Source organism: Dipodomys ordii, unplaced genomic scaffold (genome assembly GCF_000151885.1).
Source record: "Dipodomys ordii isolate 6190 unplaced genomic scaffold, Dord_2.0 Scaffold33, whole genome shotgun sequence".
NCBI lineage: Eukaryota > Metazoa > Chordata > Mammalia > Rodentia > Heteromyidae > Dipodomys > Dipodomys ordii.
In genome coordinates, this window is record NW_012267249.1 from 3,442,055 (window position 1) to 3,458,871 (window position 16,817).

At 52.2% G+C, this 16,817-nt stretch overlaps 1 protein-coding gene across 2 annotated transcripts; it reads right to left on the minus strand.

Annotated features, from left to right (window-relative positions):
- Window positions 1–295: 295 nt before the first annotated feature.
- On the minus strand, window positions 296–5,241 carry Edn2 (endothelin 2). Of its 2 annotated transcripts, XM_013016873.1 has the most exons (5): window positions 5,178–5,241; window positions 4,650–4,806; window positions 3,056–3,178; window positions 2,073–2,171; window positions 296–389 (listed from the first exon to the last, which is right to left on the minus strand). In XM_013016873.1, the coding sequence occupies exons 1-5, from the start codon at window positions 5,239–5,241 to the stop codon at window positions 296–298; spliced, it is 537 nt and encodes a 178-aa protein (XP_012872327.1). The 2 variants fall into 2 exon arrangements, with proteins under 2 accessions (XP_012872327.1, XP_012872328.1); XM_013016874.1 differs by lacking the exon at window positions 2,073–2,171.
- Between the last annotated feature and the right edge of the window lie 11,576 nt (window positions 5,242–16,817).

Sequence of the window (16,817 nt, forward strand, 5' to 3'; positions counted from 1 at the left end):
CCAGGTTCATGTCCACCCCACGCAGCTCCTTCAAGCAGGGCCGTGGCTGGCAGCCAGCGCTGGGAGGCTGCTCTACCTTGCAGAGGCTGAGGGGTTTCCTGATGGTATGAGGGTGCAAAACAGCCAGGATAGACTTCCTCACCAGAGTGGGGTGACCAGAGCTTGCACTAACCCCAACAGTTGGGTCCAACAGGCCAACACCCAGACCCTGGCCCAGGAGACAGTCAGAGCATCTCCCTTGAGCTGCCCGATCTCTATATGGGCTTCCTTCTCAACCTTCCTCTGGCGCATGGCGCTATCTCTTCCTCCACCTGGAGTGTGCAGGCCTGGGTTTTGTCATCATCTGCTGCTGTTGCTGGGCCAAGTGGACCTTGGAGGCAGAAATGTCCCTGGAAATTGAGAAGGATTGACTTAGCATTTCAGGAGATTGACACTACCCAAGATGAGAGACAGAGATTAGAGCTCTTGTTTGGGTCCTGGCTTGTGGACACTTTGGAATAGAAGGTGGGCCACAGCCTGTGAATAGGGTCTACCCAGCAAAGTCAAGGCCATACGAGGCCTGGAAGCTTCTCTGCCCATGGAGGCTTACAAAGCTCCCACTCTGAAAGAACGATGGATGATACAGCCAAGGATGACCCAGGTATTGCCCATGTCTGCCCTTTCTCTTCTGCATCTCCCTTTTGTGCCCTTCCCAGCTATTTACCTTCCTCTCATCCAAACTGTTCCTTCTCTAATGCCACCATGCTGCTGCTCAAGGTGCTGCATCTCAAACAATCTGGCCCAGTTGACCTTTGAACCCAGCCAGGGTCCTGGAAAGGACACTGGCAATTTCTAAGTGTCCAATTCCTGGCTAAAAGGGCCCTGGCTTGCTAGCAAGAAGAATGCCCTTAGACTCTGGCTGTGGGAATGTAGACAAGGGCTCTGGGACCCTCATAAAATGCAAAACAGGCCTTGACTACCGAGGGATGAGCACAAAGGGCAAAGGCAGGCAGCTCTGAGCACACTGTAAAGTGCTCTGCACAGGTGAAGCCTTAGCCACTCTGATGTTTTTTTCATCGTCAGGTGTGTGTGTGTGTGTGTGTGTGTGTGTGTGTGTGTGTGTGTACTAGGGCTTGAACGCAGGGCCTTGTACTCATGATTGGCTTTTTGTGCCCAAGGCTGTTGCTCTGCCACTTGAACCACAGCTCCACTTCTGGCTTACTGAGGGTTATTTGGAGATTAGAGTCTCATGGTAACTTATCTGCCTGGAATGGCCTTAAACCTGGATCCTCAGATCTCAGCCTCCCAAGTAGCGAGGATTACAGGTGTCACACTAGCACCTAGGCATGACAGTTCTTAAATATATGCCCACCACACCTTCTTGCCTTTTTCCCTGCCTCCCCCTCAAAAATGGGAATTCCTAATGGGCCACACTACCATTCAGCTCCAAAGAGCCCTCAGTAGCAAGAGTGGATATGTCAAAGACCCTCAAAGCTCTATGGGTGCCAAGCCCTGACTGACACACAGCATGTGCGTCAATACCCGTAGGATTTCATGGCCATCCTATGGGATGGACACTGCTGTTTCCACTTTTTAAAAATCAGAATCTGAATCACAGAGGAGTGGAATGGCAAGTCTGGAGTCACAAAGCTTGTCTGTGGCAGGGCTGGAGTCCTAGTCAGGCCCACTGTCCTGCCCTCTGCTGCATGGCCCCATGTGGAATTTCTCTTCTCCAATTAGTTTGGTTGGACAAGTGTTCCTGGGCCCCACCTGAAACCATGTGGGAGATGAGTGTGGGGATGAGGAGGAGCAGACTGGGCAGTCAGCCCCTCAGAGTCGTCCACCATGTGAACAACACTTGATTCTCAGTCGTGAGCCCCTAGGCCTGCTACAAAAAGTCCATACTCAGGCCTTGTGCAAACAGAGAGCACAAGGGTTCGGAACAGACTAGACTCAGCCAGATTCCACAGATGCTCTGCAACTTTGGGCAAGTGACTTTACCTCTCGGGGCCTCAGTTCTCTGGTCTCCCATGGAAAAGAAGGGACATGTGCAAGGTATGCAGGAAGTGCTCAGTCAGTGTCAGCCCCCTCACCTCAGACTCTGGAGAAGCTCTCCTGCTGAGGCCCATGTCTTGCCAGTCTGGGGCACCTGCGCAAGGGACTGGCTTCTTGGTACAGACACAGCTTCAGTCCTGAAGGAATGGAACAGCAACAGAACCCAAATGAGGGGCTGCCCAGCACCCTGAAGGCACCTGGCTTCAAGCCCAGCCCAGCCCCCACCCTACCCCACCTGCCCTCCAGAGCAGATCCATTTCCACTCTCTGCACCTGGCATCCTTCCTTTCCCAGGCAGGGTGGGGACTAAGGAAAACTGAGCTACTGGGAATGTGTTATTAGCTTTAGAATAAGGCAGCTGTATGGCTGGGCTTCCCGGAACCTGGCCACCTGCAGCTGCCGGGGAAACTGAGGCAGGTTCCCTCCCCCCCCCCAGCCTGAACTCATAATGGGGGCTGGATTCAGGAAACCAGTTATTTCTTTTCCAAGGGGAGGAGAAAAGGAACAAAATCTCTCTCCACTTCTTTTACAGAACGGGAAAACCAAAGCCAAGAAAGGGGGGAGACATGGTGGCAACTCCTCTGCTCCTCCCCACCCCCCAAATCTCTGACAACCCTGGGATTGTGTCATGGCTTCCCAATTCCAGATGTTATTTTTCTTCCAGACAAGCTCTGAGTCTCAGGTTAGATTCAAAATCCAGTGGGTCTTGAAGGCCTGACACAAGTCCTATTTCCTGTCTCAATTGGCACCTGGGGTGCCTCCCACCTGCCCAGGGGTGGGGACACAAGTATTCTCAAAAGCTCCCAAGGCAGGACAAAGCCCCCAAGGAAGGACTCATGCGTGCCTAGCTCTCCATGGGAAAGGATGCTGTACCGCCACCCCTGGGGTGCCTGTGGGCACCCACCCCCACCCTCCACCCCAGGACCTGACTCACTCCTACTAGCCAGCTCCTCTGCTTGCCTCCTACATGTAAGTTCAGGCTAGCAAGCACCTCTACCCCTGCAGGCTGGGTGCCCACCTACCAAGGACTTCGATGGCAAAAGGTGGCACAGACAGGGTCGCGGGTGCTGGAGCACTCACAGCGCCTTGGCAGAGAGCGGCGCCGGCGTCTTGGCGGGTTTCCCAGGCCGTAAGGAGCTGTCTGTCTGTGGGCGGACAGCCAGCAAGGTAGTGGTGTGGGACAAGGAGAGAGAGAGAGAGAGAGAGGATTAGATAAACCTTCATCATTGGCCAGCAGGGACTGTCCATACTACACGCTAAGACAGTCAATCATGTCATCTTTCATGGCAGTGAAAGGTGACCAATCTCTGAACTCTGGCTCTGCCCTTGTGCCCGGGAAGCCCTGGGCAGGCTCCCTCTTCTCTTTTAGCCTCTTGGCTCTGGTTCTGCTTTGCTCAGGAAGAGGAATCTGTGGTCCCACCCAAAGCTGTGAGCTGAGAGCCCTTCCAGTCCTTCTCCCCTCCCAAGAGGGAACCTGAGCCCAGGGGGCAAGGCTGGTCCTGTTTTCAAAGAAGGTTCTGAGCTAGCCCTGGAGGAAGGGAGGCCTCTGCATCTCACAGAACTGAGCACTCCCCTCACAGCTCCAATGCCCCCATCTCCTCCTCCACTTACCCTGGAAAGTCACAAATGTGCCCTAAAACTCTACCTTAAAATTTTTGTTTGTATGTAGTGTGTGTGTATGTGTGTGTGTGTGTGTGTGAGAGAGAGAGAGAGAGAGAGAGAGAGAGAGAGTAGAGAAAGATTGAAGACTCTATCTGGCCAAGGTGGCCTGAGCAGGTAGGGCCCCTGAGGCTGATCATACCAGCATCCTTGGGTGACAGAGCTAATTTTAGATGGTGTGGCAGAATTACAATCACTCCAGGTAGACACAGCACGCAGGGACTGGCAGGGTTCCCGCCCTGAGTGAGTGTTTGGATGCGGATTAGCTCCACACACTTACGTGCCAGGCTTCTCTTGCCTTATGCAATTTAGGGAAGGAATAAAAAAAAAATCACAAACACACACAGCAACTCCAAGCTGAGGTATGCAGAGGCCTGGAGGCGGCACGGCGCAGGCAGAGCGCTCAGCACCCAGCACCTACTGGGGTTAGAGAGGCAGGAGCACAGGCAGGTTGCTTGCCTGTCATCTAGGGACAGAGCAGTGCCTGCTTCTTGGGGAGCTTTGGGGGTGCTCAGGAGACCGTACTGCCCCTGCAGAGCTGGGCACAGGGCCTGGCACAGTTAAGATGCGTCTGCTGTCATTGATGATGCTATTCTTTGTGGAAGAAGTGTGGATGAGTATCCAGACTGGGCTGGAACCTACCACTTACTACCTTCCTATGTGATCTTTGTGAAGTCTCCTAACCTCTCTGAGTCTCAATATCCTGGTCTGGAAAATGGAGCCAACACTCTCCTAGCAGGGAGTCATGAGCATTCTCAGGAACCTCCCCCCTGCATATACCTGGCTCTGGTGGCTTCCACTTGGAGTTGAAACAGAAACTGCTTACTGCTTGTATTAGCACTATGCCCCCATCTGGAGGCCCAAAGGAGAGCCCCACTGCGGCAGATGCTCCCCAGCATGCCAGGGACCCTCCTCATACCCTTGTACCCCCACTAGGTCTCCATGGTGCTCACTCACCCAGCAGTATTCACCCAGATGATGTCCAGGTGGCAAAAGTAGACGCATTCCTTGTCAAGCCAGGAGCTACAGGAGCAACGTCGAGACCGCAGGTGGGCGCCACGGGTCTGGGCTGCGAGCTCTGGCGGCTCTGGGTTGTCAGCAGCCTGGCCCTTTCCTGTACACACAGGAGGGGAAGAGAGGCAGAGAGGTGGTCAGGGGCCAGCCCTCCTGGGATAGGGGACCTGCCAGGCTCCTCCTCTTGCACAATCAAGGAAGTTGGCACTCTGGCTGCTCAGGAGCTTCTGGCCAGCCTGGGGGAAGCCCCAGCAGCCCGGTGGGAAGGGTTAGCCCCTGCTCCAGGCTGCAGCAGTCTGCACCTGCACAGCACCCCATGCTGCTGCCATGGGCTCCAGTGTTATGCCCCCAGTTAATTTGGAGGAGCACTGCATCCCTGGGGCCGGGGTGGGGGATGGGGGGATGCTGAAGACCCTGCTATACTGACCCACCTCCCTCCGGGAAGGCAGCAGCAAGTGAGACCAGGCTCACCTTCGTGCAGGGCCACGAGCAGAGCCAGAGCCACGGAGTACCAGGCGGTGGGCGTGGAGACCATGGCAGCGGCTGAGTGCACAGCTGGACGGCTAGATGGAGCTGGGAGAGCGCCTGTTGCCAGTGACTTACTGCTAAGCTGAGCAGAGAGAGCTCATTGCAGCGGTGCCCAGGCAGCCTCTTATAACACCAGGCAGGGCCCCGCCCCTGCAGCTCCAGCCCGGCCCTGCTGCACCTTGGGCAGGGAGCCAGGGACACCGCCTCCTCCCAGGGTGCCTGGCCCGCCCTGGCCTCTCAGTAAGGGGTGGGGGGAGGGAGGTGGGAACCAGTGCTCCTCCCTCCAAGCTGGAGCACTTCTGGGAGTTCTGAAGCTCCCCAGCAATCCCCAGCACCCTCCTAGTCCAGGTGACTTCATGAACTTGCCCCTTACTACCTTCCCCACTCCCTCTGTGGCACTCTGTTAAGTTTGGAAGTGGGTGGAAGAGACCCTGCCACTGGACTCCCTGCCTGCCCTCTGCCTACAGCCTGAGGATGTCTCTCTGTTGTGTGGGAGATGAAAGGCCCACTCAAGTCCCTGTGGCCTTGGGCGAGTCAGAGCCCCCGCTGGGCTGACTGGCCTCAGCGAAGGGCACAGCTCACCCTGGACCTCTAATTAGCCTGGGGCTGCCTCATTCTCTCCTCATTCAGGAAATGCCACCACCCACCCCTTCTGTCCCCCTACCCCCAGAGCCTGGATGGAACAGACGTTCTAGTGCCTTCCGGAGGTAATTCAACTGTGTAGTCAAAGGCCAAGGTTATATCTCTCCTGGGCCTCCTTGTTTGCAAACAAGACCAAAAACAAGGGGCTTAAACTGGAGCCTTGAGGCTAAGCAGTGGATTCCAAGTCCTTTCTAGAAAGAGCTTCCTGAAGGCACGTATGTGCCAGCGGCCCTCAGTGGTCTCCCATCCTGGACATGGCAGGATGTCTTGACCCACCTCTGTGGCTACTGTATGCAAAAGAAAGTAGAAAAGAAATGTGCGGCAAGGCAGGGGCAAGGGCAGGGGCTCCCTGGGACAGGCATGCTGCTCCTGCTCCCTTTGCTGGTGCAGATGCTTTGCTGGGGACAAGAGCACAGGGCACTGCTGCTGAGCTGAGTACCCTTCCGTGCCTGCCCAGGCCTGGCTCAGAGTCCATTCCCCAGGATTTGCAGGGACCTTGACTCCAGGCAAACAAGAAAGGCCCTCTCAGTTCCTGGAAGTTCCAGGCCTGCCTAACTCATAGCAACAGGCCTGTTTTCCTTCTTGAGATCAAGAGCCCCAGGGAAGGCAGAGCCTTGTCCTCTAAGGAAGAGGGAATGCATTTAGACAGGTCTAGCTTTGAACTGTGGAACTCAGTTACTTGTTCATATAGTCAGCTCTTATTTTTTTGTCGATCGTGGGGCTTGAACTCTGGGCCTGGGTGCTGTCCCTCAGCTCTTCAACTCAAGGCAAGCACTCTACCACTTGAGCCACAGCACCACTTCCAGTTTTCTGGTGGTTAATTGGAGATAAGAGTCTCACGAACCTTCCTGCCTGGGCTGGCTTTGAACTGCAATCTTCAGATCTCATCCTCCTAAGTAGCTAGGATTATAGGCGTGAGCCACCAGCGCCTGGCCATAGTCACATTTGTAATAACTGTATTCAGTAGATATCCACGAAAGGAAAGTATATGACTGCAAGCAACAGATGATTTTGCTTTTTCCCATGCTCTAGATGCACACATGTGTGGGAGATCTCTTTAAAGTTGGGAAGAACCAATAGAAAGCAAGTTTCTTAGCAAAATCTTCCCTTTCCCAAAGCTGAGATCAGAGATAGGAAACAGGGCAATCATTTTCCTGAGCACCTATTATATGCTCAGGACACTCTACTGTTTCTTGCTCTTAGCAAGTCTCAGAGAAGACCAGAGCCTCCCTCATCTTCTCTCAGCCACACAGAGGGCACATGCCAGAGCTGGCACTGGAACCCTGATCTTGATCTAAAAAAAGAAAAAAAGCCAAAATCAAACTGGCTCCTTGTGGGGCTCACTGCCCGCCCCCACATCATGTCTCTCTAAGAATTTAGAAGAATATTTCTACAATGAGGTGAGCATTTCTGTGGGTCATTTCTATTAGCCTCTGAAAGAATATGAAGGCAAGACTTAAGCAAGAGAGGGGGTTGGAGAAAATGCAAACTATTGAGCCATGAAGAGAAGAAGGGAAAAGCAGGTCAGCAGGGAGAAGGCAGGGGTCAAGGTGGGGAAGAAAACAATCAAGAGATAGATAAAGACAGGTAGGGAGAGCAGAGAGAATGAGTTAACAGCATAGTGTGGAGTGAGAAAGAAATAGCTAGGATTTAAGAAAGTGAGGGAGAAAGACCATCAGGAGTCAGAGGCTTGGTTCTAACGTGTCTAATCTTCCCACAAATGTAAAACTGCTCAGGACAATAGAGAACCAGAGGCTCTGAGTCTGAGAAACATAATAGAAGACTTACATGGCCACAGAGACAGGATCCCTCCCTGGTGTGAAAGGAAGATGACGACAGGGCAAGGGCTGCTGCCCGCCTGGCAGGGTCAGCACGGATAGCTGCCCGCAGTGCTGGCTCTGGTTTCCCTGGTTTCCCTCTTTTCCCCTCCTCTCCTTGGCTGGGGCTCTGGCTGGACAGGTAGCGCTCCTTGTAATGGAGAGGCCTGCCCAGGAACCTGAGCGAGCCTGGTCTTAGGGGATGAAGCCATTCCGGGAACAACACTACCCAGCTCACCAGAGTTGGTTTCCAGGTAGAGAAAATTAAGCTGAGTTAAAAATAGCCAGCTCCAGCCTCCTGGATCTCTTAGCCTGGGCTGTGACAGTTACCTCCGCCACTCCTGATACATATGGCAGTCAGCCTCTGTCCCCTGTGACTATCTGGCTCTGCTGTCTCTGTTCCTTCTAGGTGGTCTGGCTATGTGTTCTTGCTATTGCTGGCTGGCTTGGCTACATGGTGTCCTGAGCCCATTTCTCTGGTCACCACTGGCCCTGATGTATCCCTACCCACAATCCAACTTGGCCCTGCTATCTGGATACCTGCCTGGGTTTCTATAGGCTGCAGGAGGAGACAGAAGTTCCTGACTTTTGCCCTGTCAGAATTTCCATGAGTATTGCCACCAGCCTAGTTGGAGAAGAAGGGGATGGAAAGTGATGAAGATGGTTGGGGTGTCTTTCTGAGTGAGACGCTAGGAATTACCCTGTAGAAATCCCCTCCATTCCTTATTCCCATCCTACAGATGAGATAACTGGGGCCCAAGGGGAGGAGCAACTGGCTCCAGACAGAAATGGGCCTGGGCATGTTCACTTGGATCCTAATCTAGCTCCACTCTTTCCATATACCCATGAGGCATTCTGAGGGTCCAGCTGGGTCCTGGATCCTGGGTCCTGTTGGGAAATGCTATTAGGAAAACTCCAATAGTAGGAAGGCAATGGCACTGGGATGAACCTGGGTGCTCTCTCTCTCTCTCTCTCTCTCTCTCTCTCTCTCTGTGCCTCAGTCTGCTCCCATCATCCCTGCGTGAAGTATGAATATGGCAGCATCCATTCACCAGAGACACTGTGCTGGATGCAGAATGCATAGAATGAGGATAAAACATTCTGAGATTAATGTCCAGCAAGGCATGGATGGTCTGGAATGGGCATCTGATCTCATAGATCAGGAGACTTTGTCTCAGCTCTGCTATTTAACACTGTGGCCATGAGCTAGTCTTGTCTGTGCCCTGGCCTCAGTTGTCCCGCCTTCCCACTGATGGTGAGAGGTGCTCTTGGCCTTGACTGTCCTTGACCCTTGGAAGCCAGCTGAGCTGAGTTTAAATCTCCCCCAGGGAAGACTATGGCTACATAGCTCTGACTCCCAGCTTGGACCTCCTGATTTCTCACCTCTGGAAATCCAATCATTTCTCCATCACCACCTGGCCCCATTGGGTTTCAGGAGGTTCTGTTTGCAGTCTGGATGGCAGGGACACAGTATTTCAGTTGCAGGTCCATACTGTGCAGGCAGTTAGCAGAGTGAGCCCCTGGGAAGAGGCTGGTCAAGGGCAGATGTCAGGAACCTTCAGGCCAGGGTGAATGGAGAAAGGTTTGCCCTGGAGCTAACCTGGGCTGAGTCTTAGGGACAGGGGTGTTCAGACATTCCCTTTCCCATTTGTCCTCCAGGCTGCAGTTTGGGCTGTCCCTACTCAGGCCTGGGGCTACTCAGCTTCAGGGCCTCCTGGTGGATGGTTTGGGCCTCTTGTCATCATCTTCAGCTCACCCTGCCCGTTTTGGGTCCCCACAGGGGCAGTGGCAGTCCTGTGGGACCAGCTCCCCTGTCCATGGCCTCCTTAGAGGATCCCTTGTTGCTTCCCCCCCTTCACTCCAGCCCATTTGGGAAGATTTATATCTCCCACATAAACTGTACTTTTAAAGGAATAATTTATATGCCTTGTTTGTTATTAATCTGAGAGCAATCAGAACAGGGTCATCGAGGCCCATGGAACTGCTGGAATTTCAGCTGAAAGCAGATATTGTTCAGTCAAAGCACCCTGGTCAAGTGGCCATGTGGATCCTGCTGGACTTGTTGAAACAGGAAAACCAACTCAGGCAGTCAGTATTTAGGATGGAAATCTCTAGGCTTCAAGTTTTTGAGTTTCCTCCAAGTGCCACAGACCTAATTTCCCACTTAGCCTTTTAGGGGTATAGGGTAAATGAGCCTTTATTTAGCACTTAATATATTCCAAGCCTTGTAACTTACCCACATTAGTGCCATTAGCTGTCATAACACATACCTGTAGGATATTGTAATTAGTCCCTCTTTTATAAATGAGGTGATATGCTCAGAGAGGATAACTGACTTGCCCAATGTCAGATTGCCAGGAATTGGCAGAGCTAAATTAGAAAGTTGGTCTGTGTTACTTTAAAGCCCAGACTCTGAACCTTGACTCTCCAGACTTTGGGGAATCCTCCATGGCAATTCTTCTCCAAGGAGACTTCCACGATTCTGCCAGGCAGAAAGCTTATACAGGCTTGGAAAGGAGGAAGCCCAGGAGCACAGACAGGTCTCTCACATGAGTCCCAAGAGACAGAACTCACAAAATCCATGCCCAAGAGGGCAATGGCTGAGGCCTGGTCACAGTCCTTACACAGACATGACAGTCCATTCATATTTCACTGGATTCCCAAACAGACCCAGGAGGCAGACTAGGCTCACGATTTTCACTATAGATGAAGACTCGGGGTCACATAGTGAATAAAAGGCAGGGCTAGAACTTTCTCCCTGTATATATCTGCTATGGGGATGATAGCTTGTAGCAATAATCAATCATTGCTATCCATCAATGATCCCTTCATCATCCAACATCCATCCATTATCTATCTATTCAGCCATCCATTATCCATCTGTTCATCATCTATCCATACATCCATCCTCCAGCTACCCATTATCTAACTTTTCATCTAACCTTCCATCTTTATATCTACCCAGCCAGTCTCCAATCTATCTCCTTCATGAGACACAAGATGGCCATGATTAGAAGAATCAAAGTTTGATGTATGTATGTATTATTTAGTTATTTATTGTCAGTCATAGGGCTTGAACTCTGGGCCTGGGTGCTGTCCCTTAGCTCTTCAGCTCAAGGCTAGTGCTCTACCACTTGAGCCACGGTGCCACTTTCAGCTTTTTCTGCTAATGTGGTGCTGAGGAATTGAACTCAGGGCCTCATGCATATGAGACAAGCACTCTACCACTGAGTCATCTTCCCAGCCCCTGCTGTATTTATTATTCAGATTTTCTGTTACAATGACAAAAGGCACTGGAGAGACATAGTTTAAAAGGAGAGGAAGGATTTATTTTGCTTCATAGTTTCAGAGGTTTAGGTACAAATTGGACTGGATCCATTGCTTTGGGCCTGAGGTGAGGCAGAATACCATGGCTGTGAGACTGTGTGGCACATGAAGCTGCTCCCCTCATGGCAAAGCAGAAAAGAAGAGACAGAGAGAAGGACCACATATAAAATGTACTCTTCAAAGCTGTAACCCTAGGGATCTGTTTCCTCCAGCCAGGCCCCCACCTTCTAAAGTTCCATCACCTCCCAATAGTCTATTCAGATATTGAATCCACCAGTGGATTAATCCATTGATGAGGACCCAAAGCCTCATCTCCCCATTTCATATTTAAACCATGGCTTTTGGAGAGCTTGGAACGGCAGATTATACTTTTCCTAAGACTTAAGTTGGTATCATTTCCTAGGGAGAGATCCATTTCCCTATCAGATGATGAGCTCATTGATACGTAGTCTCTGGAATCCCCATTTGAGGTTCTAGCTCAGGCCTGGCACACAGTTTATGTCAAAGGCTAGGATGAAGTTAAATGCTACAAGGGTTTTGTTTCACCAGACAAAGCCTAGCTATGCTATCTAATGCCCCCTTTCCTATCTGATACCATCTTTAAAATGCTTTCTCGTGTTGTAGTCTTGAGAACATCTTTAAGAAAAAAAACCAGACAGTTATTTAGAAGTGGAAAGGCCTTTGGTTCTATACCTAGATGAAGAAACCGAAGTCCAGAAAGGAGGTGTAGCCATCAGAGGTGCTCCTGGAGAGTCTAAAAAACCTAGAAACCTGGGTGTTTGGACCCCCATTCTCTCTCTTGGGCCTAGGTCTATACAATTTGGAGGGGCTGGAACCCCAACATTTTAATCTTCCATCCCACCACCACCAGCCAAGACATGTAGCTGGTATTTCTCACAGCCACACCCACTTGTTGCCTAGAACCCATGTTTTTCAGGGCGCACCCAGGGCCCCACCAGGAGGCCGCCTTTCCCCTCTGGGAAGGGGTGAGCCACCGGGAGGCTGGGCTATGCAGAAAGTACAGTACTTCATTCTAGAATTCAGTGTCAGCTAAAAGTAAGTGCCATAACTTGGTGCCCAGCAGGCAGGCAAAGCTGGAGTTCCCACTGAGATTTCGGGTGACATTCCTGGGAAAAGGTGTGCCTGGGATGCCTCCTTGATTGGGCTTTCCCGCCCAGCTCCAAGGAATCCCCAGGAGGAGCAGAGCTGGGCCCTGGAAGGCAGGGTGGTCAGAGGCAAAAACCATTGCCTGGGGCAGACTCAGGGTGTGGGGGTGAGTCAGGGGACAGCACACCCCTGGAACTTCTGAGGCTGGGCAGATTCATGTGCCAGCTTCAAAGCCCTGTGACTCAGGTTTGAGTGTCCCTTACTCTCCCCAACCTGCTATGGATAAGTGCACAGCACTGGACTAGGCCTGAAGTTGTGCAGGGCAGGGTTGGTTAGTCTGTTGCTCACTAGTCATGTGACCACGGTTTAACCCTCTCAAGTTCCCAAGGCCACATCTGTCAACAAGCATCTAAAGGCAATCCCATCTGACAGCTGCTAGAAAAATCTAGAATAGAATCAATGTGAGCTTTGGTAAGAAGGCTCCGACCTGCCTCTGTCCTCCCTTCCTCGTAAGATGGCACAGAGTGCTCAGGCCTCAGTATGGATGCACTTCTGGAAGGAGTACACATATGCATTGTGCGCATTGCATGTGCATGAATGTGCATGCTTGTATGTATGCGTTGGGGGTATTGCTGGAGTTGTGTCATCTTCCTGTGAGTGGCCCTTTACCATTGCTGTGCACTTCCAAGTCCTTCAAGGCTGACTGGCTATCATGGTTGGTGATGACACTTAATGACAGCAAGGTCACCTTCTTGTTCCCACTCTGCCCTTACAACAGTAATCCTCCAAGGTATATCAAAGCATCCATTTTTCTTTTTCTTTTCCTTTCCTTTTCTTTTCTTAGGTCTGGGATCAGGACTGAAACTCAGTACCTGACACTTTTGTTTTTTGGCTAGTGCTCTATCAACTGAGCCACAAAGCATCCATTTTTTATGCTGAGAGGTTGGTTGGAAATTATTATTATTATTATTTTTTGTTGGTCATGGGGCTTGAACTCTGGGGCTGGGCACTGTCCCTCAGCTCTTCAGCCAAGGCTAGCGCTCTACCACTTGAGCTACAGTGCCACTTCTGGTTTTCTGGTGGTTATTGGAGATAAGAGTCTTATGGACTTTCCTGCCAGACTGGCTTTGAACCACAATCCTCAGATCTCAGCCTCCTGAGTAGCTAGGATTACAGGTGTGAGCCAGTGGCACCTAGCATTTTTGGGGCTTTTGAACTCAGGGGATTGAGCTTGCTCAGCTTGCTTGCTTAGCTGGCTATTGCTGGTTATTTTGGAGATGGAATCGCGAACTTTTCTGACCAGACTAGCCTTGAACCACAATTCTCTAGATTGTGGCCTCTTGGACAGTTAGGTTATAGATGTGATCTGCTATGCCCAGCTCACAGCTTCTGCTTATCACCCTTATATTTGTAGATGGGGAGACAGATACTTTTTCTCCCAAGGTTATGGTATATAGCAAGGCAGAAGCTGGAATTTGAACCCAAGACATCCAGAACTCTTGGCCTGAGCATTCGTGCTCAATTGGGATTTTTCTGCCAAGGCCAGAGAGTCTTTGAAAGCAAGTGGAAAGGGTCGCCCTCAGGCCCTGAGTCTGGCAGTAGGAGAAGAATCCCACCATGCTTCATTCTGGCTCATGGGCTTTAGCAGTGGGAACCCTGGGAGCTTGAGGGAGGGGAGGAGGCTGTTTTCATACTGTCCTGGGTAGTGAGGTGAGTTGTGACTCAGAGGGAGGCCCTGAGCTGGTGGCAGGCGGTGGGGCAGCCCAGGCCATTGTTGGGGTCCCCTAGGAGGAGGGTAATGTCGGTCTGAGTCATAGTAGCGGGACCAGACAAGGTGCTGGGATGGCCCAATGACATCACACTTTTTCTGGGCCTAGGAAAGAGCCACAGGCTCAGGCGGGCCTGGTGGGCCCAACATGGCGCGACAGGCATAGTTCCTCCTCTGTTAGGGAGTACCTGTGAGACCAGAGGATCACCTCTCAGGCTCTTTGGAGCCTTGTGTGGCTGGAATCCACAGGCCCTGCCCAGCTGGAAAAGCAGTTGGTATAGGAGCATTGGAGGAAGTATGGGGAATCTATATGGTATGGGGTCTGGGGCTGACAGAAGCTTACTTTACACCTATGTCACATGACCCTTGATGATGCTCAGCCCACCTCTACCACCTAGCAGGTACTAGGAGAGGTGACTGGAAGAGGTGACAGCCACCATCAGCCAGGAAGCCCCTGAGGAATGGAGCACACTAGCCTTAGCTACTCTGGTGGCAGCTGCACGTGCCAGGGTCCTGGCTCTGGCCTGTATGGATGAGAGTCTTCTAATCTCTGGGTCTAATTTTCCCAATGTGTCAAATAAAAATAATAACTCTAGGCTCCTGGGGGAAAGGTAGAAGATGATATTTAGAGAGCGGTTGCCATACGGGGGGCCAGCTGGTGGGAAGAAAGAGAGAACCATTCATTTCTCCCGAGCCAGGGGAAGTGAGCAAAGCCCCCATCATGCCTGTCAAGAAGACAGATCTGGCATCTTTGAGTGGCCAGTGCCGGCCCCCTGCCCTGCCCTCCCCAAGGCTCGCACAGAGAGGGCGAGGGTTGCCAGGGTCAAGCATCAGCTAGTTGAATGGATCCTCCATCCAAGGAGAAAGGGACCTTTATTTCCCTAAGGCCTTCTGGCCTCTGATTTGGATAAACTCTAGAGGTGGGAAGGGCTGAAGAGGGGAGCAGAGGGCTTAGTTGGCCATAAAGCAATGGCTTCTCCTGGGACCTCCTCAGTCTGAGTCAGCCAGGGGCTGCGGCTGCCTCTGAGTTCATCGCCTGCCCGCCTGCCTGCCACCCAGCCTTGAAACCTAGGCCTCAGGCACAGGGCAGCTCTGTAATAATGCCCTGGTGATAATGACAGCTGTGTGGGGAGCTGTGCCCACGTGCCAAGCACTCTCCCTGCCTTCATCCATTTGATCCTCCAAACAGCCTGAGGAAGTGGGCAGGATGGGGCCTGGAGAGTGAGGGTCAGAGAGGCTTCATCAGCTGCCCAAGGCCACTCTGCCACGAATGGAAGAGACGGATCTCAGGCCTGAGGCTGTGCCTCTGCCATCAGTCGGCAAACATGTGGCGCCCACTGGGGATCAGACCTGGGGAGGGCACTGGGAGTTCTCTGCTCTGGTTGGGATTTGGGAAAAGAAACCCCAAGGCATGAATTCTTTGCCCAGGACAGGGAGCTGGGAGTGCGAAGGGCCTGGGGATGAAGGCACTGAGTGTGTAGCCTGGGCTGGCACTGTGTTGGATAAAAGGAAGGACAGCAAAGAACTTTAAAGATCTGGAGGGCTTTCTAACAGAAGGGGAATATGCTGGTCACCTCATGCTTCAAGCACAGGCCAGGGGGTCTCCCAGTGGAAAATCTCAGCTCCAAAGAGCTCCTTGTTCCCTGCAACCAACCCCACTGGGCAAAGTGACCTGATTGGCAGAGGGATGCTGGGCAGGGACCTTCCCAAGGCTTCATTTTCCAGCTCTGACAAGTATGGACCCCATGATCCCCTGACTGCCCTGAGGCCCCTCTCAGCATATCCTCCCTGCCTGTCAGGAGATGTGTGCTTAACCTGGTTCCTCTCTGGATGTGGGTTTTGCTCCGTATAACCACAGGGTTCTGAGTACCAAGGATTGTTGAACCCAATTTTTTTTTCCATACTAGACAGTAATACCTAAATCCTCACCTGTAATTTCCCTAACAGCCTCTGGAGGGCCCCTTCTGCTGACATGCACTATGGGTAAAGAAAGGAGGGAGGAAGAAGAGGAGGAGGGGGGGGGAGAAGTAGTAGTGGAGGAAGAAGGAGGAAGAGGAGGGAGGAGGAGGAGGGAGGAAGAGGAGAAGGGGAAAGGAGAAGGGGAAAAGATAAGGAGGGGAAGGAGAACAGAGAGGAGAAGGAGACAGAGGAAGAGGGAAGAAGAACTAGAAGAAAATGAAAGAAAGAAAGGAAGGAAGGAAGAAAAAGAAAGAAAGAAGCTGGGCGCCGGTGGCTCACGCTTGTAATTCTAGCTACTCAGGAGGCTGAGATCTGAGGATCATGGTTCAAAGCCAGCCCAGAGAGAAAAGTCCATGAAACTCTTATCTCCAATAACCCATCAGAAAACCGGAAGTGGCTCTGTAGCTCAAGTGGTAGAGCGCCAGCCTTGAGCTGAAGAGCTCAGAGACAGCACCCAGGCCCAGAGTTCAAGCCCCATGACCGACAAAAAAAGAAAAAGCAAGCAAGCAAGCAGGCAAGCTGCCAGGGACAAGTGGTCCATCCATCATCCATCCATCCATCTGTCCATGGCTCTACTGGGGTCTCAAGCCCCACTCCCAGATGGCAGGGGACCCATCCCTGTGCCAAACACATTTACGCCTTAGGGAGTCACAGCGTTGTTCAAACCTTGCAACCTGGGCTCCAGTCCTAGATGTAGCAGATGGAGAAACTGAGGCCGAGAGAGGCGGAGGCGGGGCCTTCCCGGCACCCTGCAGGAATGCATGCACCTCCAGCCTGCCCTTCCCCCATCCTGGAAAGGAGGGGACCCCCCCTCGCCTCTCCCCCTCGTTCTAGTTTACACACACACACACGCAGCACTAAGCTGCCGGGTGGCGCGAGTGGGTGGCGGCCCCGCAGGCAGCCGGGCTCGGCCCGCCCTCGCCTCGCGACCAATTTTGGGCAAAGCTGCGCGGCGGCGGCGGC

Excerpts from the sequence above, each read along its gene's own strand:
- Edn2 (XM_013016873.1), bottom strand. The coding sequence starts at position 5,241 with ATGGTCTCCACGCCCACCGCCTGGTACTCCGTGGCTCTGGCTCTGCTC. Across the intron at positions 2,172-3,055 it reads TTTTGCCATCGAAGTCCTTG|GACTGAAGCTGTGTCTGTAC; the intron begins GTAGGTGGGCAC and ends CCATTCCTTCAG. Across the intron at positions 390-2,072 it reads GAGCTTCTCCAGAGTCTGAG|GGACATTTCTGCCTCCAAGG; the intron begins GTGAGGGGGCTG and ends CTCAATTTCCAG.